A 23,881-nucleotide genomic window follows, 5' to 3' on the forward strand; every position below is an offset into this window, starting at 1 on the left:
TTTAGAAGTGGACAGGTTCCTGTAATGCAACTGATTTCAGTTAAAGTGGTGAATTACAGTAAGTGTATAAAACATCGAAGACTGAACATGCAGGAAGTCTGTTTTGTACATACTTGGCAGCTTTAACTAAGGACCTAAGGTCCCCCAACTTGGCGAAGCTGTCGCGAAATGACGTCTGCCCTTTTGCAGCCTGACCACTGATAGAAATAAAACAGTAACCTACATTAGAATGTAGCGAACTAGCTGTTAAAACAATCACACTAACGTTATGATTGTACCAAGTCTTGAGTTAGCGAACGTACAACGATACCTACTCAACATGGGATTCATATCACGACATTGGGAGTTATTTACTAAGTCAGACAGTTAGATTCTCTTACCATTTGTAAGTTAGATGAACTTCGTCCACGACGATACCCATTACGTTGGCTTGAAAAACATCGGAGCCTAGCATGTCCCTCCACTTGTTGTTCAGCAGCCAGGATTCCGGGCTTCAAAAAAGGATCTGGCAACGACCGCTGGCTATATCCACCTCGTCGTGCAAGCAGAATTGCATCGCCGTGATGCCCATTTTAGTTGCTTCGGCAAAAACATCTTTCTTATCAACAAATGCCTTGATCCCGTTACTCTGTTACTCTTTTAAAATTAATTCGCTGTCGATATCTTCTAGAACAGACCTGATAGCAGAATCTACACATCTCAATTCTCCAGCGGCAGCCATCGTTGTTGTAAACGAATTCAACCCAAGCGCTCTTTGGTGACGTAGTTGATTACGTTACTGTTGAGCATCTGTCCATCATCGTATAAAGCCCGCCCTGACAATTTGATTGGCCCGCCAGCTTTTGGGCGAGCATACTCGCGCCACTATGGATCAATGCCAGACCGAACTTCCCGACCTCAACCGTTGTGGGTGGGACTAAGTTCGGAATGGCACCCAGGCTAGTTTTTAGACACTGCTGCATGAGAAATTCAGTAAAAGGTCTCAAGATAGATCTGGGAAGATAATGAAAAATACAAGGGTTTTCGCGTATGACCGCAGGATGACCCAGGCTGAATGCATGAGCTGTTAATCTAAATTGCAGAAACCGTAAATAAAGGGCCAAACTGACATGTCGCATTTCCTATATTTTCCGATAGTGTCTAGTGCTAATGATAAACTCCAGCAACGGAGACGTATAGTGCTTTGGATCATGTAGGCTAGGCCTACTTTAAGGGGAGATGGAATCGCCCTTTAGTGAGCGCAACACAGCACGGGTCTTAACCTGCTTTATCCAGAGGGAGACATTGGAAGCAGTGACAAAAAGCCTATCATGGACCTGGCTGGGAAATGCGACAGTTGTGGATTCGGCATTCGTAGGCTATAGCCTGTCGCTGCAAGTACTTCTCCAAACTCAAAAACGGTAGACTAAAAGTGACAATAAAAGTGGACTGTCAGAGCAGCACAAAATACTAAAAGCCATGCCGAGTGTCCTGTTCGCTCCTAAACTTTCCATCACAGTTGGTGCATCTACCAAGCCACTTCGTAAATGTGTTAGAATTTGTTCTGTACTTTTAAAGAACATTTTGAGGGATCATATAGCCTATGTGTAATGTTGTGATATTATCAGTATGTGTAATTTGCTTTTGAGCAGGATCTTACAAGAACATTTCGAAATGAATGGAAAGACACAGTGAAGCCTAGTGTAGCCTAGGCCTGCTAGTGGTGAGTCTGTTATAGCCTATTTACTTGTATTGTAGCCTATGCAATGCTAATAAAATTCTATTATTCTAAACGTTGTGTGCTAGTCTATTCAACGCTATAGGCTATGACCCAAGGGCATAGGTTTGCTCTCAGTTTTGGTGGGGACACATCCACAACTCCTGTTATCACGATACCAACATTATTGTTTCAATACCAATAGCAAGTGAAGAATCTCAATTTCAATATTATTGCAATTTTTTTTTTAATTTGATTTGGTTTGTGTGATTTGTGAGATCATTCACATCAGTGGCAATCATATTTTCTATGGCATTAGATAAAATAAATGTTCAAAAAACATCTCTTTCTGAGATGAGATCATAGAACAGATCAGTGTTAAACAATGTTCATTTCTATGAGTATGGAAATACACCAGTTTATTTTTTATTTCTTTGCATTGTGCAGGCTACATTCACAAATACATTAGCCTACATAAACAGAATATAGGAACAGGAAAATGTCTCAGATCCATTGTTTATTTGCGACTGCAAGATTGGTACCCCAATTAGCCTAACAGTCAGTGATGGTGACTTATAGCCTATGTGACTGTCCGTGCGGCACACCCTTATTCAACATGACTCCTAACTTTGGTTGAAAGATTACAGAAGCTAGGTTAGCTGTGACAATATCCTGGGTAATATCCTAACAGCTAATGCTATTTTACACAGTAAAATCCGCATTTGAAAGCCTGGTCACCAGTTGTATGGCTAATTGTTTTGCCTAGACTGCAATGAAAAAGCTTCGTATTTTTGGGTGGCATAGCTGATCTACAAACCACAAAAAGGGGCAAACATGTAAATGCTGAAGGGCAAAGGGAACATCACAATGTTTTACTTTGCCCTTTTTTGGGATAGGCAATGTATTGGCAGACAGCCCTTACTTACCGTTGTCGTTGACACACCCGCTCGCTTGACTGCCGGTGCAAACAAGTAGCCTACAGTAGACTGTGCTTTGACACTCTCTGTGCGTGTAGGCCTACTGTCAGATAACCCTTCCCTCTCCCCCTCTGTTTTTCAGTAAATCATATGACGACGTTTCACTGTTGTGCTGGCTGTCGGAATGATCAGCAGCACAAATTAGTTCGCTAAGATATTGGTGGCGACAATTTTGGCATCTTAAAATATTGATAAGGACTAGTCCTTAGCGTCCCACCCTAAATCTACGCCCATGCTATGACACTATGTTCTTGCTCTATTTCCCCCCTTGATCATATTCATTGTTATCCAAAAGGCTCGAAGGATGCTCTTTATTATATGGCAATTTTGGAAAAATATCAAATAAAAGTGAGGTGAGGTGCCCCCCAGTGAGGTGAGGTGTCAGTGCTCATAGCCCCCCCACCCGTTGCTCTCTGGCGCCGACGCTGCTTTTCTGCATCCAGACCATACCGTTGTGTAGGTCCTCCTGTTTAAGTTATCAGATAGAACAATCACTGGCTAACCCACTTTAAACTACTTTAGCAAAGTCCTTGGCTGCAGGTTGTGAGCAACAGGCAAAAGCAAGATACAATTGCAGTCCAATGAGATGCAGCTTTATTCTCTGCGATCATGCATGTTTAAACGATGTCGTGGAACAAAAAAGTGCGCCGACCTTGCGACTCGAACGCCTTCAGCTGCGACGTGTGCCGACGTAACATAACAGTTATACTATAAATAAATATCGGGGTAAGTTACAGCTGACAATAATGACCGATCTTTACTTAATGCAATTGAGTCTATTAGATATGGGTCCACAACGATTACGTTTATCTACTCTTGATATTGACGAGATGAAGCCGTTAGGCTACTGTGCTCTGCTCAGCTAAAATCTACGTGCTACAGGCGATTGTCACATAGAATAGCCTATAGAACTGGAATGTCATATCAACAATATGGCGCAGCGGTGTTAGTGGATAAGCCCTATATAAAATATTAAGAAGAGCTCTTTTTTTTCAAGTTAAATCGAAACAATGTTTTCTATTGCTCGTGCACTAATAGCCCTACTGGTAGGCAATTATTACATCGCAGTGTTTGCAGTGAACTAACGTTATCGTTTTTTAAACCATAAAATGGTCCAACGCAACACTTCACCGCAAACTCTTCATAAATCAATGCGGAAACTCATAGGTAACCGAGTAGTCTAGCATCAAATATTGTCCCAGGGTGGTATACTGTTTAATTACTGCCACACAGTGAAATTAATTTCATTGGTTCAAAACACTATGTAACGCAACCTGCATTAGTTTAATCGACAACAAATTAATGTGATCGAAGAACATTTTAATGATCAACTATTGATCGTCGATTAATCATGCCCATCCAAAATGGAAGCTTTCTTTGTTCATTACCCACAATCTTTTTCTCTCCAACCCCCCCCCCGTCTGCATGTGGCTATGCCTATTTGATACATTATCATTCTGAATTGCATCATAAAGGCCCCTGTCACTGTTTGGTTAGAGTAACACAATGGATCAGAGAGAAAAAGCATTATATAAACACCTGAGTGGAGTCAGATTTCTGAGCTCTCGTGTTTAGAGATGGACAAGAGGATGCTGTAAACATAGAACATTTATTTGCAATTGTTTGCTTTTTAATCTTTCAATTGATATAATATTTGACTACATTTTTCTCCCATCATAGATCTGGAGTCTGACATGACAGGATTTACTGAATCAATACCACTGCCCATGCCAGTGAATGAGATAAAAGAAGAGTTTGATGATTTCCTTCAAGAGTACCTGTTTGCAGTTCAGAAGGTAAAAGAAAACCCTGAACTGGATAATGACTGCAAGACTGAAACACACATATCAACCTTTAACTGTGAAGAACAGCTGCCTCCACTAATGGAAATAATCAAAGAAGAAGCCTCTAATTTCAGAGAAGATATTCAGAAATACTCCTACCCTACAGGTAAGTTGCTAATTTGTTTTTTTTATAGTGTGAATCTTATATAAAAAAAAAAAGTTGAATTAACGTTAATAATTAGTGTTTCTCTCTTTTTCTCCTATAAATCATCAATAAATAAGAAACAGATGAGATGAGACATACTGCGGGAAAGACCCATCATTGTACTGGGTGTGGAAAGGCCTTTTGCAGGAAGAGTCATCTCAAGTCCCACCAGAAGATCCACACAGGAGAAAAGCCGAATCAGTGTACTACATGTGGGAAGAGTTTCAGGACTAGGGGAGAGGTCAACACCCACCAGCGCACACACACAGGAGAAAAGCCGCATCAGTGCTCTGACTGTGGAAAGGCCTTTGGTCAAAGGTCTCATCTAATACAACACCAGAAGATCCACACAGGAGAAAAGCCACATCAGTGTAATACATGTGGGAAGAGTTTTAAAAGTAGAGCAGAGGTCAACTCTCATCAGCGCACACATACAATAGTAAAGCCGTATCAGTGTGCTACATGTGGAAAGAGTTTCAAGAGTAGAGCAGCGGTGAACATCCATCAGCGCACACATACAGGAGAAAAGCCGTATCAGTGCTCTAACTGTGGAAAGGCCTTTAGGCAACTCTCATCTCTCCAGCAACACCAGACAATCCATACAGGAGAAAAGCTGTATCAGTGCTCTGACTGTGGAAAGAGATTCAGGACTAGGTCACAGGCCAACATCCATCAGCGCACACATACAGGAGAAAGGCCTCATCAGTGCTCTGACTGTGGAAAGAGTTTCAAGACTAGGTCACTGGTAAAAACCCATCAGCGCACACATACGGGAGAAAAGCCGTATCAGTGTACTACATGTGGAAAGAGATTCAACACTAAGGCAGAGGTCAAAATCCATCAGCGCACACATACAGGAGAAAAGCCGTATCAGTGCTCTGACTGTGGGAAGGCCTTTAGTCACAGATCTAATCTAACAAAACACCTGAAGGAGAAACACACAGGACAAACAGGAGAAAAGCTGTATCAGTGCTCTGACTGTTGAAAGGCCTTTGGTCGAAGCTCTCATCTAAAGGAAAACCAGATGATCCACTCAGGAGAAAAGCCACATAAGTGCTCTAACTGTGGAAAGGCCTTTAGTTTTGTCTCTCGTCTCCGGAAACACCAGAGGATCCACACAGGAGAAAAGCCGTATCAGTGTACTAACTGTGAAAAGGCCTTTAGTCAAAGGTCTAATCTAAAGGAACACCAGCAGATTCACACAGGAGAAAAGCCGTATCAGTGCACTGACTGTGGAAAGGTCTTTATTCAAACTTCTTCTCTCAAGGTACACCAGAAGATCCACACAAGAGAAAAGCTGCATCAGTGCTCTGACTGTGGAAAGGCCTTTGGTGATACATCAACCCTCCTGAAACACCAGAGAATCCACACAGAATAGTTTTCAGATCAACACCCATAATTGCACGCATACAGGAGAAAAGCCACATCAGTGCTCTGACTGAGGAATGGCCTTCAGTCAAAGGCTTCATCTAATGAGACACCAGAAGATCCACAAAAGAGTAAAGCCGATTAATGTACTACATGTGGTAAGAGTTTCAGTCGAAACTCAACTCTTAAGACCCATCAGAGAAAATACACTAGAGGTAAATATCAACAAAACTGATTTGACTGAAATGTTATTTTAATAATATTGAAGCCAAAATTTACAGAAACATGTATGTGCACACAAAATGGTGAAACTGCATAAATATTTTGGTGTTTTCGGTTTGGGAAGTCTTTGAATCAAATGTTTAATTAAGTGTCATAGAATTCAAAATTTCACATTTACTGAGATACTCATTGTTTGATCCTATTCTATTGATATTCTATTTGATCCTATTCTATTGATATTCTATTTGATCCTATTCTATTGATATTCTAGTTGATCCTATTCCTTGATGTTCATGTTGTTTACTAAAGAGAAACACCTCATGAGATCAGACATGCTGTATAAAACTACAACTAAAAGTTGTGATGCAAAAACTCTTATAACTTTTACTATGAGAGATGCTTTGAGATTTTGGAAATGTTATTCTATCATTGTAAATAAGTGTGTAGAATATGTACAAATCAACTCTGCATGACTATGCCAATGACAAGGTATCTCATAATGGCTGATTGAACAAATTTATTTTTATTTTGTACATGGAATGGGATGTTTTTTAAAAAACAAAACAATAAACAAAACTCAGAATTACTTGGAATAAATGTCTTACCTTCTGGTGCAAATGATTAAGTCTTTGGGAAGTTGCAACAAAAATAAAGGTCATAAACATCATTTTCTTTTTACATGTGGTTTCCACTTGCTATAGACTGCTGAATTACTGAAGCTTAGCAGGCTTAGTTAGTACTTGGATAAGAAACCTCCTTGGAAGAGTAGGTTCCTGCTGGAAGTGGTGTTGGTGGCTGGCCAAAAGGTGGCACTCTTCTCTGTAGCCAAAAGCCACCAAACAAATATCAATCCCAATGTCCTAATGTATTGACAGGGACACTACTGCAGGAGATGTTTTCCTTTGCATGAATGTTAAATTGAGGTCCTTGATTACCTGATTTGCTCTATTTATGCACACATACATAAAGACACACACACATACACACACACACAAAGACACATACAAACATACATGCACAAACACGCACACAAAGACAAACACAAATACACACGCACACATACACACACAGAAAAAAACACATATACAAAAAAACAAGCACATACTAAATTACAAACATAACCTAGAAATCTAGACGCACCCTAGCGGCGGCAAATTAATTTGCTCAGCCTGTAAGTCTAATAGCAAACCATAGGGATTTCTATTGGCTGACGCCATGGACGTCATCCAATCACAGCGCTCTATTTTGTTAGAGAGTCTTAAGGCGGGCTTAACAGGATGACGACAGTCCTGCGAAAGTGGCTATGGTGAACGAAGAGCGGTTGTTTGAATCGCCGTTGGCGTCAACTCTGGAGGAGTTGGACTTGTGCTTTTTTTTTTAAAGTTGAGCAACACAAGTAATGTGTTAAGTAAGTAATTCCTTTCGAAGAAGGATGTATTTGCCGTTTTGCCGACCGGATACGGTAAAAGTTTGATATATAATCTTTCCTCAGTTTACTTCCCCGTTCACTGTTTTCGTCGCTCTGGCCACGTCATCCTGCTCTTTGTTCTGATTGGTCGTAGCGCTGGCCTATTGCATGCCTAGGCAGTTTGAAAGACAATTCTCTGCCCGCCCCTTGGATTAAGTGAGGTGAATAGGTCGATTCCAGACTATACATTTCAATGACATAGGATGGCCCGCTACGCTATTACAAACACACAAAAAAGGAACAAAGTAGGAATTGAAGACAATTTGACAAGTGTGACTTATTTTTGTGGAAAAAATGTGCTGGACTTGGCAGTGGTCATATTTTGTAACGCTATGCGGTACATCTAGTTCTAATTTGGATCGATGACCATTCCCATCTCATGCCCCAACATTGTAATTTGTATTTGAAAGTCAAGGTTTATTAACAAACAGGTGATCACTTCTACCCTAAAATTACCCAGTACATAAGCAATTGAGATTTCAATTTCACACCTCCTCCCCACCCCCACTCAACCTACTCTGGGGCAATTTCACACCTCCTCTTTACCCCCACTCAGCCTCCTCTGGGGCAAGTAAAGTCTTGACTGTGTCCACATGAGGAGCATCAAATGTTGAAAAAGTGCTCATTCACATGGAAGTTTCTCCCATAATTCTATTCTACTTGCACTCCAAAAGGTTGGTGAATTTTGAGCCCAGGAATCTAATTAGCCTTCTTCCGGCAGCCACCATTGTGTAAACCAAAACAAGGCTACAGGGTACACTGACTATCATTAGTATGTTATCGCCACCTACTGGCAAATGCATAGAACACAACAGTCTTATGGTTTGTGTACTTGTTGCTCATTTTAGCCTGAATAAGACAAATAATATCACAACCGTGTCAAGCTACCAAGGTCTTTCTTGAAATCTATCCAAATTTTAAAAAGACCTCGGCCAATTAAAGGGTTCAGGATCAACTCAAACCAAACATTTGTTTCTTTTATTTTCAGTTTAGTTTACTTAGGTTCAAGACCCAATGTGGCCCTTGGGCCAAAAAGTGTGTCCACCTCTGCTCTCAACATACACACCTACAAAAATAGGCATGGAAGTTTTCTTTCTTAATTACCCACAACCCCCTCCTTCTCCCCCCACCTTTCATTTCACACCTCCACCTACCCTCGTTTGTGGAGTGTCTGCAAATGCATCTGTGGCCAATCCCATTGGATGCTCTATCATTATAATTTACATCATAAAGGTTCCTGTCACCCATCACAGGAGTAAAGCTGTATCAGTGCACTGACTGTGGAAAGGCCTTTAGTCAAATATCTAATCTTAAGGTACACCAGAGGATCCACACAGGAGAAAAGCGGTATCAGTGCACTAACTGTGGGAAGAGTTTCAAGACCAAAGCAAAAGTCAACACCCATCAGCGTATGCATACAGGAGAAAAGTCGTATCAGTGCTCTTACTGTGGAAAGGCCTTTAGTCGAATATCTAATCTTAAGGCACACCAGAGGATCCACACAGGAGAAAAGCCGTATCAGTGCTCTGACTGTGGAAAGGCCTTTGGTGATCCGTCAACCCTCCTGAAACACCAGAGGATCCACACAGAATAGTTTTCAGATCAACACCCATAATTGCACGCATACAGGAGAAAAGCCACATCAGTGTTCTGACTGTGGAATGGCCTTCAGTTAAAGGCATCATCTAATGCGACACCAGAAGATCCACACAAGAGTAAAGCCGATTAGTGTACTACATGTGGTAAGATGTGCAAGTGCATCCGTGGCCAATCCCATTGCATGCTCTGTCATTCTAATTTACATCATAAAGGTTCCTGTCACTGATTGGTTAGATTGACCCAATGGGTCAGAGAGAAAAAGCATTAGGGGCAGTTCCAGTGTTTATGGAAGAATCTTATATCAAGATAAAAAAACTAGTTGGTATTGTTTTTAGTATAAAGACACTTACCTAGCACTTTCTCATGAAATCATTTGACTTAAAATAAGCCAAACTTTTCTTAAATTAAGACATCTCATCCTGAAAACAAGCAAATTTGTCTGCCAGTGCGTTAAGCAAATTTGTCTTGATAAGACTCCTTAAAATAAGTCAAAGTCTTCTTAAATTAAGTCAAAATGATCTTTCGAGAGAGCGCTAGGTAATATAACCTAGATCAGTGTTTCTCAAAGTGTGGTCCGGGGACCACTGGTGGTCCGCGAGAAGACGTGGTAAATTATAATATAGATGAGTTGTTTGCAATATTGAACCAACTTGTACTGTATGTGAATCCAAACAGTTCTGCAACACTGTCTATGTAAGATATGCCAGTTTAAATCATATGAATTCTCTGACACAATAAGCAAAGTGCAAAGACAATAAGCAAGGTGGTTCAGTGAGTAGGCCGATTGTGTAATATACTGTTGAAGTAGGTCTACTCTCTTTTTTTTAGCTAGGTGGTCCGTGAGTTTTTGTTTAATTGGTTAAGTGGTCCTTGGTCTGAAAAAGTTTGAGAAACACTGACCTAGATAATATAAGATTATCAACACTTGGTTAGATTTCATTTTTTGCAGTGCAGTGAATTAATTTGCATAACTTTTAATGTAACCTCTGTCCTCTGAATAATGAGAAATCCTCAAATTTCATATAATCAATTTCATCCTAAGAATACAAGGCATTTTATCAGCGTTATGGATGTGACATGAAATGGACACACTTTTGTGAGAGATTACAGGTTTTCTATGATATATGTAGCATGAAGGAGACTTGAATGAACACAAATAGTGTGTTTTTGAAACAATGCGTAATTTTCGTAATGTAGGAAAAACTGGCGTTATGGATGTGACGGTTTCACGTTATGGATGTGACGTGTCTGAACCAGTCCTCAACAAACTACATAAAACACATCATTAAGTAGTGAATTTTGATATGAAACAATTGAAATAGTAATCATGAAAAACTAGCGATGAAATTATTGCTTCCTCAGTGCCCACTAAGAGACACAGGAAGAATCAGGACAACAAGTAATTTAAAATATAAAAAAGAAATTATTTTTTTTCTTTTACCGTCATCAATTTTGGTCAGTGATTCCCGGGTTAACCCATACCCACTCATTTGTGATTTGCACACATAAAGTACATGCACACGCGCACACGCACGCACGCACGCATGCACAGTCGCACACATACAGACAGGCAAGCACACACACACATAAACACATACAGACAGGCAAGCACACACACACACACACACCCACCCACATGAATGCAGACACATAAACACACACAGGCACGCATACGCATGTGCGCATGCAAACACACACACACACACATAAACACACAAACACAGGCACGCATACGCACATGCGCATGCAAACACATGCACACACACATAAACACACAAACACAGGCACGCATACGCACATGCCCACACACAGACACACACACACTTATAAACAAAAGCAAACTCCCATATGCACACACTCATTTACATGCACATGAGTTGCAGGAGTAGGAAATGGAGACAAATTGACAAGCGTGATTTATTTTTGCGAAGAGAATATGCAGGACTGAGAGGCTATGCGGTACATCTAGTTTATTGCTGCCGTTACATATGTTACTCTGTGGGTATTAGCTACAGAGGACCTGACACTTCAAATGCTGGCATATACATGTAAATGCGTCACATTTAAAATTAAACTGTGTTAAGCAGACGTGAAAATAGGCTATGGCTAGGCTAATCACTGGAGGTATTTTAATATTATGTTTGTTTTGCTAATGGTTAGACAAGGCCTCCCTGTGGTTTTGATCAACCTAATAATCTTTGAAATATCAATTGTAAACACTAAGGTGAAATGAGTTGAAACTGACATGCCACCAGAACAGACGTTTTATCAGCTTTGAGGTATAATAAAGTCTCCAGTCTTGTAAATTCACATTATGTAACATCCATAACGTCACATCCATAACGCACCATTAAAGGTTTTAAAAGTAAGAAAGGGGCACAGTTGCTGCTACTGGAAGAAACTGGAATCATGCATTTCCACTGAATTATTTTTGGAATCTGATCCCTTATCATACCTGTTTATTCTGACTTGTCGCTCGATTTATCGTGACTAAATTCAAGATGGCTGCAAACGCTAAACTTCGTGAAGATACTGTCTGCATAAATCGTCTTGTAAGTAAACTACCAGTGCTTTCCAGTTCTCAATGTCTCGTTTTAAATGTCAGGGCCCTCGGAAGTCTACCAATGAAGTGTGGAGATACATTGAGCCTCGTAAATGGTGTAAAACAGTGATTTATTTGCATGGCTAGCCCGATGCCGAAGCACCACCATTGAAAAAGCTGTTGGTAGCATCGGCTAACTAGCGCCAGATTTTGGACTGCAGGGGACAAGCCGAGATGGGCTATGAGACATACGTTCACACTCGGTATCATGTTTCAACACACTTTAGGTGAATGTCACACCGGAATTCTCCTTTAAAGGCAAGCTGAGCATGCTCTACCATTCCCTTGTCAATCTGGAATTTGTCAAATGACACAATTTGTTTGAACCATGGGTCCATTTATCCACTTTTTAAATATGTATAATATTACCATGTGAAAAATGTTGTTTCAGTGTGGTTGCACACCATATTTATGATGTAAAAAGAGTGTAATTCTCCATCAAATTCAATCAGATCAGTTACAAACAATAAAATATAGACCTAAATGAAGATTTTAACAACAGTTCTATTTGCGTATGCACAACTTTTTTTCCATGGTAAGGATGACCTTTGCATGGAATTGCCCTTATATAGACACCAGAGTGGAGTCAGATTTCTGAACTCTCGTGTTTAGAGGTGGGCAAGAGGAGGCTCTTTACACTTGTTTGATCATTCAATTGATAGTTGACTGGATTTCTCTCATATCACAGACCTTGAGTCTGAAATGTCAGGATTTACTGAACCAACACTGGTGCCCATGCCAGTGAAGAAGCTAAAAGAAGATTATTATTTTAGAAAGATGAGATGAGACATGCTGAGGTTAAGGCACATCTTTGTACTAAGTGTGGAAAAGCCTTTTCTAAGATGAATCTTCTAAAGTCACACCTGAGGATCCACACAGGAGAAAAGCTGCATCAGTGCTCTGACTGTGGAAAGGCCTTTAGTCGAATGTCTCATCTCAAGGAACATCAGAAGATCCACACAGAAGAAAAGCCTTATCAGTGCCCTCTCTGTGGAAAGGCCTTTAGTCAAAAATTTTCTCTCAATTACCACCTGAGGATCCACACAGGAGAAAAGCCACATCAGTGCTCTGACTGTGGAAAGGCCTTTAGTCGAAAGGTTCATCTAAAGTTACACCGGAAGAACCACACAGGAGAAAAGCCGTATCAACTGTGGGAAGTTTCAAGACCAAAGCAGAAGTCAACACCCATCATCGTACACATACAGGAGAAAAGCCGTATCAGTGCACTGACTGTGAAAAGGCCTTTGGTCATAGTTCCTCTCTCCTGAAACACCAGAGGATCCACACAGGAATAAAGCCACATCAGTGTACTACATGTGGGAAGAGTTTCAAGACTAGTTCTCAGGTCAACATCCATCAGCGCACACATACAGGAGCCTTTACTGAAGCTAAGCAGGCTTAGTTAGTACTTGGATAAGAAACCTCCTTGGAAGAGTAGGTTCCTGCTGGAAGTGGTGTTGGTGGCTGGCCAGTAGGTGGCACTCTTCCCTGTGTCCAAAAGCCACCAAACAAATATCAATCCCAATGTCCTGATGCAGTGACAGGGACACTGTACTGCTGGAGATGTTTTCTTTTGCATCAATGTTAAATTGAGGTCCTGACTCACCATGGTTGTTAACGATCCCATGGCACTTATCGCAAAGAGTAGGTGGTTCCCTGATTTGCTTTATTTATGTACCCATACATAAAGACAGTGGCGGACCGTGCGTTCAGTGGTTAGGCTTTCAATGATGACTATTTTCTGACAAAAATAATAATAGGGGGGCGCTACGGTGGAGATTTTTTTTTTTTTTTTACATTTAAGCGTTTAAATGTGTGCAATTTCCCAGCATTTTTAATGGTGGGGGGAATAGTTTACTCTCTCTTACGCAAGTCTGTGTAGCACTAGAATCTTTGTTACACAAACAATTAATGCTCCGATTGCTTATTGGTTAACAGATCATTACAGCTCACTGGTGAGCGTGTGACGAGAATTGCGTCATTTTTACAGCATGCGTCGCGTCTTTGAGTCGACCGAAATTTAAGACCGCGCGTCAAAGTGACGCGTAGACTGCGCATGTGTGAAACGGAACTGCTGTAAACACTCCCCTCCAGTAGGTGGACCACATAGAAGAACACTTAAACCTAGAAACAAACCTAGACAGAAGAAGACTTGTTTGGTTACCATAACGACGATGGAGCAGAGAGAGTGCCTGCTCTGAGCTTGCCCTGCTTTGAGTTACGTGAGACACCATGACATGGAGTCAACTTCGACCGATTAAAGCCACAATCCTTTAACATTATATTTAACGGTCACTTTACCATCTATGGTGTAGAACCCAAAGTATTTCAAGACACCACATTTTAGATGAGTTGGGGACGTAATTATCTGTCTGCTGGCCGTTCTGTGCGTCACCTTTGATTGTCGAAACAGGGTGGCTGCATGGGCTCATTGTGGCTACTGGCTATTATATTGGCTTGATTTGGTCATGAGCCCTGGATCATTAGCACTGAATGAGATGGCAAACAATAAAATAAAACTAATCATAGACTGTAGAAATGCGCTACACAGCACTAAAAACCGAATAGTTTATTTATAGTTCGACTACGGATATGTCATGTCATGTTTGAATAAAAAGTGACAGCCCTACTCCCTGCATAGAGAGCTGACATGACTTCGGATTAAATGCATCTTTTAAAAACGAGTGTAGCCTAGCACCTATTACTGAACAATGCTGAAATCAAATCGCGAAACCCAGAGCCATGTAAAGGTATCTATCTACAACGCTCAGGCGAAACCCAGTAACACTTGCTGATAAAGATGCATTCTCTCCTGTTCCGTATATAATGCTCAATAGTGATTATAATAATAAAGGGAATGTAGCCTAGCTCTCCCAGGTGCAATCATTATCACCTAGCCTACTCCTGAACAATGCTGAACTCAAATCTCGAAACTCGCCTGTCAACACCGGACAATGCATTATCATAATAATAATTGAAGGAATAACCTAGGCTACCGCTCGCTCTAAATATATCTTTTGAATTTGAAATTCAAATATTTCTTGAATTTCCCCTTGAGGATCAATAAAGTATCTATCTATCTATCTATCTATCTATCTATCTATCTAAATACACCCATTATCAAAGTGAGACATTATACATTATGAACACAAATAGTTACTTCAAAACTTTTATTGACACGTCATATTTAGTTCTACAGGTTTTTGGTTCATACTTTTTGGTATGAGGCAGGTGTGAAGACTCAACACAAATTTAATTGAGGACATCTGTACGCACAACTCTTTCTTACCATGCTGTGTTTAGAAAAATGTCTTTACTTTGTATCGCACCAATATTGCTGCCCTCGCAGCACCGAGTCACTTAGCTATAGGCTAAGTAGCCTAATAAGCAAGTAGGCTAAGCTATACCAACAGGTGTGCTGTGTGTGTTCTGGTGGATGATAAATGGAGCGATGGGATGGGCCAGCTTATCAAACTTCCCAGCAGACAGGCAAACGTACTTGTGGTGCTTTTTCCTTCATCAGCTCTTCCTTTGTTCAGTGCTCGCACATCCCACATTCTTCTTTTCTTCAGGCATTTCAGGCTTCTGAGGTTGTGTCCTACTTTCAGGCTCGACGTACCGGCCCCAGTTGGTGGGGCAGAGTATCACAGTTAATTCGCAGGCGCTAACCTTAACGATTTAAAGCGCATTCAGGACAGCAGAAGTTGGAGCAAAGATTGTTAAGGCGGAGCAAGATATTTCATCAGGAGCCACTTCCGGGAACCCGGATCGCACGAGGGGGGGTCGAAATCCCCCTTTATGCAGAGCAGAGGCAACGACTGCTCCATTGAAGTCTATGGACATAGCTCAGAATTTTACCACATATGCTAAGGTCTTGGTTCTTAGGGGATGTGAATTTCGGGCATGTTTTCATGATCCTCAAACCCTTCTGAACATTTCAGGTACATTTTTAGCATTTTTGAGCATTCCAGCCTGGAGAAAACTTTATATCAGGTGTGCGCCGGTTATTTATGCCGCTGCTGTTGGCCGGTTGCAACGTACGCTCATCAATACGTCATCGATACGCCTCTTTATGCAGACAGGATTCGATCCCCATTTCGCACCCATAGACATGAACTACGACGAAGTATCTTGCTCCGCCTTAACAATCTTTGGTTGGAGTATGCTTCACGTCCACGGCAAAAATGACGCACGTCTTGGACACGCGCAAATATGACGCACGACCATACCAGAGCCTTCACGTGGAACTACAGTAGGCCTAGGCTATCCTACTGTTTATCCTAGTGTTTGCCACGTAGGCTATTTCGCGGTAGACCTACACTATGAGAAAATGTCTCAACAGAAAATTAAAAAAAAAAAAAAAAGTCACAGCACACCACCATGCTATTAAACAAAAAAGTCACCAGATGTATTTATTGCCGTATATCTATGTGTATTGCCCTAATGCTGCTACTGCTTGTTGGCTATTTTAGAATGTCTGATAGCCTGGTCTGATGGTCTGATTTCACCAATAATTTTCACAAAATTCAGAGAGATAAAAAGTCAGACTAAACTAGCAGGGCAGGGAACCAAAGATAAATGACAGTTTTCACATAGATGCCGATCCAGACATCTTCACCAAAGCCACCAACTCCAACACAACTTCAAGCTAGCATACAGTAGAGTAACCAAGTAGACACTGCAGTCTGCAAGCAGCACAAAAACAGTTTTTTTATATAGAAAAGGGCCAGTTAACAAGCATCAATAGTACTACTGTACTACAAGTCTATGTTATCAAATAAACATGAAACAAAACTTACCAATTCCTGCATACGTGCAGAGCTAGCTGACGTTATGTGCATCTTGCTAACATGTAGTCCAGCTGACACTGTAACGTTACATTAGCCTATATTATTTTGCTTAATGAAGGCGTATCAATATATATTTCTTTAAACAAAAACGTTCAATTTACTGTTCATAACTATAACCATAGTCATGTCAGTTGGACATGTACCTTTCCAGTGAATGTCTGTCTGTCTGACTGACAGAAGTTGCTCACGAAGTTCATCACGTAAAACAGACAGCGTCAAAATTCGTGATGAACGGTTCCGGGTATTCTTTTGGAGATTGCAGGCCCAACTGCAGTCAGACCTGCCTACCTCGCCATAGCAGGTCGATTTGATTGGCTAATCAGTCAGATGTAGCCATCAATCAAGCCGAATCCAAACATGTGATTTCTAATGGTTGCTTAGGTACCGAAAACGCAGTGATTCCTTGTAAAGGCCTGATGCGGGACTTAACTAGAGAAGACGTGCGATTAGATAAAAATGTATCGCACCCCCTCACTATTTGTTCACACAATCTGCCAATCAAATCACATATCGGACAGCGGTGGGATATCAGTAGTCAAGAACGATAGGGGAAGGAGAAGCAGAAGCAAATAATAAATGCTAAAGTACAATGTTATTAAAGACACTATTATTTTTCATTCGTTTGAAAATAGTTAGGCCTTCAGAGAAGGCTTTGAAGGCCCTGACGGTCCACCACTGCATAAAGACACACACACTACACATGCATACACACATACATGCACACACACGACACTCACATAAACACATATACACACACACACACACACCCTCACACACATGCACCCACACATACAAACACACACACAAAACACATATACACAAAACAACCACACACTCAATTACAAACGCACAAAAAAAGAACAAATTAGGAATTGAACACAATTTGACAAGCGTGACTTAGGGCCAATCTCAATTCTCTATTTTACCCCTTCCCCTTCCCCCTTCCCCTTAGTTTTGCGCGTGCACGTGAGACGAAGGGCTATCTCAATTCTCATTTCGATCGAGGGGTAGGGATAAGGGCAAGGGGTATACCCCTTAAAACCAAGTAAGATCGGGAGCTTACTTGAAACCGAGGGGTAAGAGAAATACCCAACATACACCGCTCACACCGGAAAAATAAGCACACCGAGAGATTCATTGACATGAAGTGTTGGCATTAATAATGATTATAAAATTAAAATGGTAATTGTTTTATTTTGCATTCAATCTTGTGACCATATATTGAAGGTCCTGTTCTTCACGAGGAAGTTTTCAAAAAATCGCTGTTTTGTGAATGTTAACAGCACATCATTATGTGCGCGAATGTCTCGCATTTTACATATTTCCATGTCTACCCCGCGAATTGGCAGCATACCATGTCAGAAATGTAAAGTCCAACAGCAGCTAAATTCGCTGAACTTTTTTACCGCTTGTCTGATATGAATGCTGCATAGGCCTACTGCTGCCGACTCCTCGCATAGGCAGGTAGCGATTGCTTCTGATGTCAAGTAACGACCATTTGGATATTATTGTAAAATATCAAAGGAGTTGTGGGATGTTTACATAGCAAACTGCATGTTTATTTTGTCGAACATAGGCACGTTCAGCTGTTGTTGAAATAATTCCTGAACGGTTTTATTCCGAGCTGAAAATGCAATTATAGCCTATTTGACAGACGACAGGTTGCTAGTGACAAAATATTAGCTTTCAGTGTGGTACGATCTCTGTAAATTACGTTAATTCAAGTGTTTCAATCATCCAGCTCTCCCTTATGGTTGGCTAGTGGTATCTCATTTCCAAGGGGAATATTCTTCACCCCTATGTCTTGCCACTCGGTTTCAAGGGACAAGGGCTAGGGGTAAGATGAAGGGATAGGGGAAGGGGTAAAACAGAGAATTGAGATTGGCCCTTATTTTTGTGGAAAAAATGTGCTGGACTTGGCAGCGGTCATATTTTGTACCGCTCTGCGGTACATCTAGTTCTAATTTGGATCGATGACCATTCCCATCTCATGTCCCAACATTCTAATTTGGATCGATGACCATTCCCATCTCATGCCCCAACATTCTAATTTGGATCCATGACCATTCCCATCTCCTGCCCCAACATTCTAATTTGGATCCATGACCATTCCCATCTCATGCCCCAACATTCTAATTTGGATCGATGACCATTCCCATCTCATGCCTAACATTCTAATTTGCATTTGAAAGTCAAGGTTTATTAACAAAAGGGGTGAAAATGCATTTTGGTGTTTATTGGGTTTAGGAAGACTTTAAATCAATTAATCTATTTCCATATCAGAAATGCAATAGATCTGATCAGTGATCACATCTACCCTAAAATTACCCAGCACATAAGCAATTGAGATTTCAATTTCACATCCCAAAACCTGCGCTTTACAAACAGACAGAATAGGCTACGACGAAATGGCTAGTGCAAGGAAACCAGAATTGCTTGTGTGGACTGATGGTGAACTATCAACTGTAAAACTAATAAACTTTATTTTACGGTTTGTGAAGGGTGCAGTCCCGTCCTTTATTTGGCTAACGCAGGTAGGCCTACTAATCACCTTTACTTTCTTTGGTTGTAGGATAGTCCGTGATTCACACACTGCAAAAGCTGCTTATCTAACAAAATCTAACCAAGTGTTATTAATCTTATATCAAGATAAAAAAAACTAGTTGGTATTGTTTTCAGTATAAAGAGACTTACCTAGTGCTTTCTTGTGAAATCATTTGACTTAATTAAAAAAAAAATTGACTTATTTTAAGACATCTCATCTTGAAAACAAGCAAATTTGTCCTAAAAACAAGCAAATTTGTCTGCCAGTGCGTTGAGCAAATTTGTCTTGATAAGTCTTCTTAAATTAAGTCAAAATGATCTTTTGAGAGGGCGCTAGGTTAGTCATACTAAAAACAATATCAAATAGATTTTTTAATCTTAATATAAGATCAATAACACTTGGTTAGAATTCATTTTTTGCAGTGCATTAGTTTTGGCTATCACCGCAATTAGGCTACTAAACGCAAGGCTTACCCAAGTTCACCGGGTAAGCACCGGGAAAAACACCGGGAAAAACAGTGTTCAGTCCACCAAGTCATAAGCTATCGGCGCTGCGCAGCACCAGTTGTGATATTTATCTTACGGAGTGTAATCGTAGGTAATGTCGTGTATGAAAACTAGTATTGTTAGGCAATACTATAAGTGCAAGTCCAGGGCAGCTGAGGTGACATCATCGATACGCGAGCAGGATGTGCGGTTTCGCTGTCTAAACGAATTCAAACGGGCTACGGTTTCAGATTTTTCCACTCTGGGACCAGGTTTCAAAAAAGTGTGGTTTCGGGCAGTGCGTTTACAGGATTCGTTTGGACGCTCGGCCAAGACGAAGCAAAACCTCTGCGTTTAACCTAAAAAGCGTCTCCGTGTAGACAGGCCCTTAACCTCCTCTGGGGGAATTTCACATCTCCCCAACCCCACTCAACCTCCTCTGGGGCAATTTCACACCTCCTCCCTACCCCCACTAAACCTCCTCTGAGGCAATTTCACACCTTCCCCCTACCCCCACTCAACCTCCTCTGGGGCAATTTCACACCTCCTCCATACCCCCACTCAGCCTCCTCTGGGGCAAGTTAAGACTTGACTGTGTCCACATGGGGACCATCAAATGTGTAAACAGTGCTCATTCACATGGAAGTTTCTCTCATAATTCTATTCTACTTGCACTCCAAAAGGTTGGTGGATTTTGAGCCCAGGAATCTAATTAGCCTTCTTCCGGCAGCCGCCATTGTGTAAACCAAAACAAGGCTACAGGGTACACTGACTATCATTAGTGCGTTATCGCCACCTACTGGCAAATGCATAGAACACAACAGTCTTATGGTTTGTGTACCTGCTGCTCATTTTAGCCTGAATAAGACACATTATATCACAACTGTGTCAAGCTACCAAGGTCTTTCTTGAAATCTACTTTTAGTAACTTTAAAAAGACCTTGGGCAATTAAAGGGTTCAGAATCAACTCAAACCAAACATTTGTTTCTTTTATTTTTAGTTTAGTTTACTTCAATTAGGTTCAAGACCCAATGTGGCCCTTGAGCCAAAAAGTGTGTCCACCTCTGCTCTCAACATACACACCTACAAAAATAGGCATGGAAGCTTTCTTTCTTAATTACCCACAACCCCCTTCTTCTCCCCCGACCTTACATTTCACACCTCCACCTACCTTCGTTTGTGGAGTGTCTGCAAGTGCATCTGTGGCCAATCCCATTGGATGCTCTATCATTCTTATTTACATCATAAAGGCTCCTGTCACTGATTGGTTAGATTGACCCAATGGGTCAGAGAGAAAAAGCATTATATAGACACCAGAGTGGAGTCAGATTTCTGAACTCTCGTGTTTAGAGGTGGCAAGAGGATGCTCTTTACACTTGTTTGATTATTCAATTGATAGCTGACTGGATTTTTCTCATATCACAGAACTTGAGTCTGAAATGTCAGGATTTACTGAACCAACACTGGTGCCCATGCCAGTGAAGAAGATAAAAGAAGAAGAGTTTGATGATTTCCTTCAAGAATACCTGTTTGCCGTTCAGAAAGAAAAAGAAAACCCTGGACTGGATCATGACTGCAAGTCTAAAACATTCCTATCAACAGCCTTAAACTGTGAAGACAACAAGTCTCCATTGATTAAAATCAAACAGGAGGAAGACTGTAATCTCAGAGAAATTATTCAGAAACATGAGATGAGACATGCTGAGGTTAAGGCACATCTTAGTACTGAGTGTGGAAAAGCCTTTTTTAAGATGAATCTTCTAAAGTCACACCTGAGGATCCACACAGGAGAAAAGCCGTATCAGTGCTCTGACTGTGGAAAGGCCTTTAGTCGAATATCTAATCTTAAGGCACACCAGAGGATCCACACAGGAGAAAAGCCGTATCAGTGCTCTGACTGTGGAAAGGCCTTTGGTGATGCGTCAACCCTCCTGAAACACCGGAGGATCCACACAGGAGAACAGCCTTATCAGTGTACTGACTGTGGAAAGGCCTTTAGTCACATTTCTTCTCTCAAGGACCACCTGAGGATCCACACAGGAGAAAAGCCACATCAGTGCTCTGACTGTGGACAGGCCTTTAGTCGAAAGACTCATCTAAAGGAACACCGGAAGATCCACACAGGAGAAAAGCCGCATCAGTGCACTGACTGTGGAAAGGCCTTTAGTCAAAGTTCTTCTCTCAATTACCACCTGAGGATCCACACAGGAGAAAAGCCACATCAGTGCTCTGACTGTGGACAGGCCTTTAGTCGAAAGGCTCATCTAAAGGAACACCGGAAGATCCATACAGGAGAAAAGCTGCATCAGTGCACTGACTGTGGAAAGGCCTTTAGTCAAATTTCTTCTCTCAATTACCACCTGAGGATCCACACAGGAGAAAAGCCACATCAGTGCTCTGACTGTGGAAAGGCCTTTAGTCGAGTATCTCATCTTAAGACACACCAGAGGATCCACACAGGAGAAAAGCCACATCAGTGCTCTGACTGTGGAAAGGCCTTTAGTCGAATATCTCATCTTAAGACACACCAGAGGATCCACACAGGAGAAAAGCCGTATCAGTGCACTGACTGTGGAATGGCCTTCAGTCAAAGGCATCATCTAATGAGACACCAGAAGATCCACACAGGAGAAAAGCTGATTAATGTACTACATGTGGTAAGAGTTTCAGTCGAAACTCAACTCTTAAGACCCATCAGAGAAAATACACAAGAGGTAAATATCAACAAAACTGATTTGCCTGAAATGTTATTTTAATAATATTGAAGTCAAGATTTACTGAAACATGTATGTGCACACAAAATGGTGAAACTGCATAAGTCTTTTGGTGTTTTCGGTTTGGGAAGTCTTTGAATCAACTGTTTAATCTACTTCCACATGGGAAGTGTCATAGAATTCAAAATTCCACATTTACTGAGATACTCATTGTTTGATCCTATTCTATTGATATTCTATTTGATCCTATTCTATTGATATTCTAGTTGATCCTATTCCTTGATATTCATGTTGTTTAATAATGAGCTGAATGAATATGAGACCAAATCTGAATATAAAGAGAAACACCTCATGAGATCAGACATGCTGTATAAAACTACAACTAAAAGTTGCGATGCAAAAACTCTTATAACTATTACTATGAGAGATGCTTTGAGATTTTAGAAATGTTATTCTATCATTGTAGATAAGTGTGTAGAATATGTACAAATCAAATCTGCATGACTATGCCAATGACAAGGTATCTCATAATGGCTGATTGAACGAATTCATGTTTATTTTGTACATGGAATGGGATGTTTTTTAAAAAAGAAAATAATAAACAAAACTCAGAATTACTTGGAGTAAATGTCTTACTTTCTGGTGCAAATGATTAAGTCTTTGGGAAGTTGCAACAAAAATAAAGGTCATAAACATAATTTTTCTTTACATGTGGTTTCCAATTGCTATAGACTGCTGAATTACTGAAGCTAAGCAGGCTTAGTTAGTACTTGGATAAGAAACCTCCTTGGAAGAGTAGGTTCCTGCTGGAAGTGGTGTTGGTGGCTGGCCAGAAGGTGGCACTCTTCTCTGTAGCCAAAAGCCACCAAACAAATATCAATCCCAATGTCCTAATGTATTGACAGGGACACTGTACTGCAGGAGATGTTTTCCTTTGCATGAATGTTAAATTGAGGTCCTGACTCACCATGGTTGTTAAAGATCCCATGGCACCTATCACAAAGAGTATGTGGTTACCTGATTTGCTCTATTTATGCACACATACATAAAGACACACACACATGCACACATACACACACACACACAAAGACAAATACACACACATACATGCACAAACACGCACACAAAGACATAAACACACATACACACGCACACATACTTAAACACACACACACACAGAAAAAAACACACACAAAACACATATACACAAAAACAACCACACACTCAATTACAAACGAACAAAGTAGGAATTGAAGACAATTTGACAAGCGTGACTTATTTTTGTGGAAAAAAATGTGCTACCGCTATGCGGTACATCTAGTTCTAATTTGGATCGATGACCATTCCCATCTCATGCCCCATCAT

At 40.8% G+C, this 23,881-nt stretch overlaps 2 protein-coding genes across 2 annotated transcripts in view; one reads left to right on the forward strand and one right to left on the reverse strand.

Moving 5' to 3' along the window:
• Positions 1-5,796, forward strand: part of LOC125297343 (zinc finger protein 239-like) — a 28,077-nt gene extending 22,281 nt beyond the window's left edge. The window contains exons 2-3 of the mRNA XM_048247669.1: positions 4,354-4,623; positions 4,740-5,796. Coding sequence (XP_048103626.1) covers positions 4,368-4,623; positions 4,740-5,647 — 1,164 coding nt within the window. The 5' untranslated portion in view covers positions 4,354-4,367 and the 3' untranslated portion in view covers positions 5,648-5,796. The remainder of the gene's footprint in view (positions 1-4,353; positions 4,624-4,739) is intronic.
• LOC125297720 (zinc finger protein 135-like) overlaps positions 1-23,881 on the reverse strand; it is a 186,744-nt gene that overhangs the window by 150,299 nt on the left and 12,564 nt on the right. The gene's annotated exons all lie outside the window — the stretch shown is intronic.

The sequence above is a fragment of the Alosa alosa genome, chromosome 7, assembly GCF_017589495.1.
Source record: "Alosa alosa isolate M-15738 ecotype Scorff River chromosome 7, AALO_Geno_1.1, whole genome shotgun sequence".
NCBI classification, from domain to species: Eukaryota; Metazoa; Chordata; class Actinopteri; order Clupeiformes; family Clupeidae; genus Alosa; species Alosa alosa.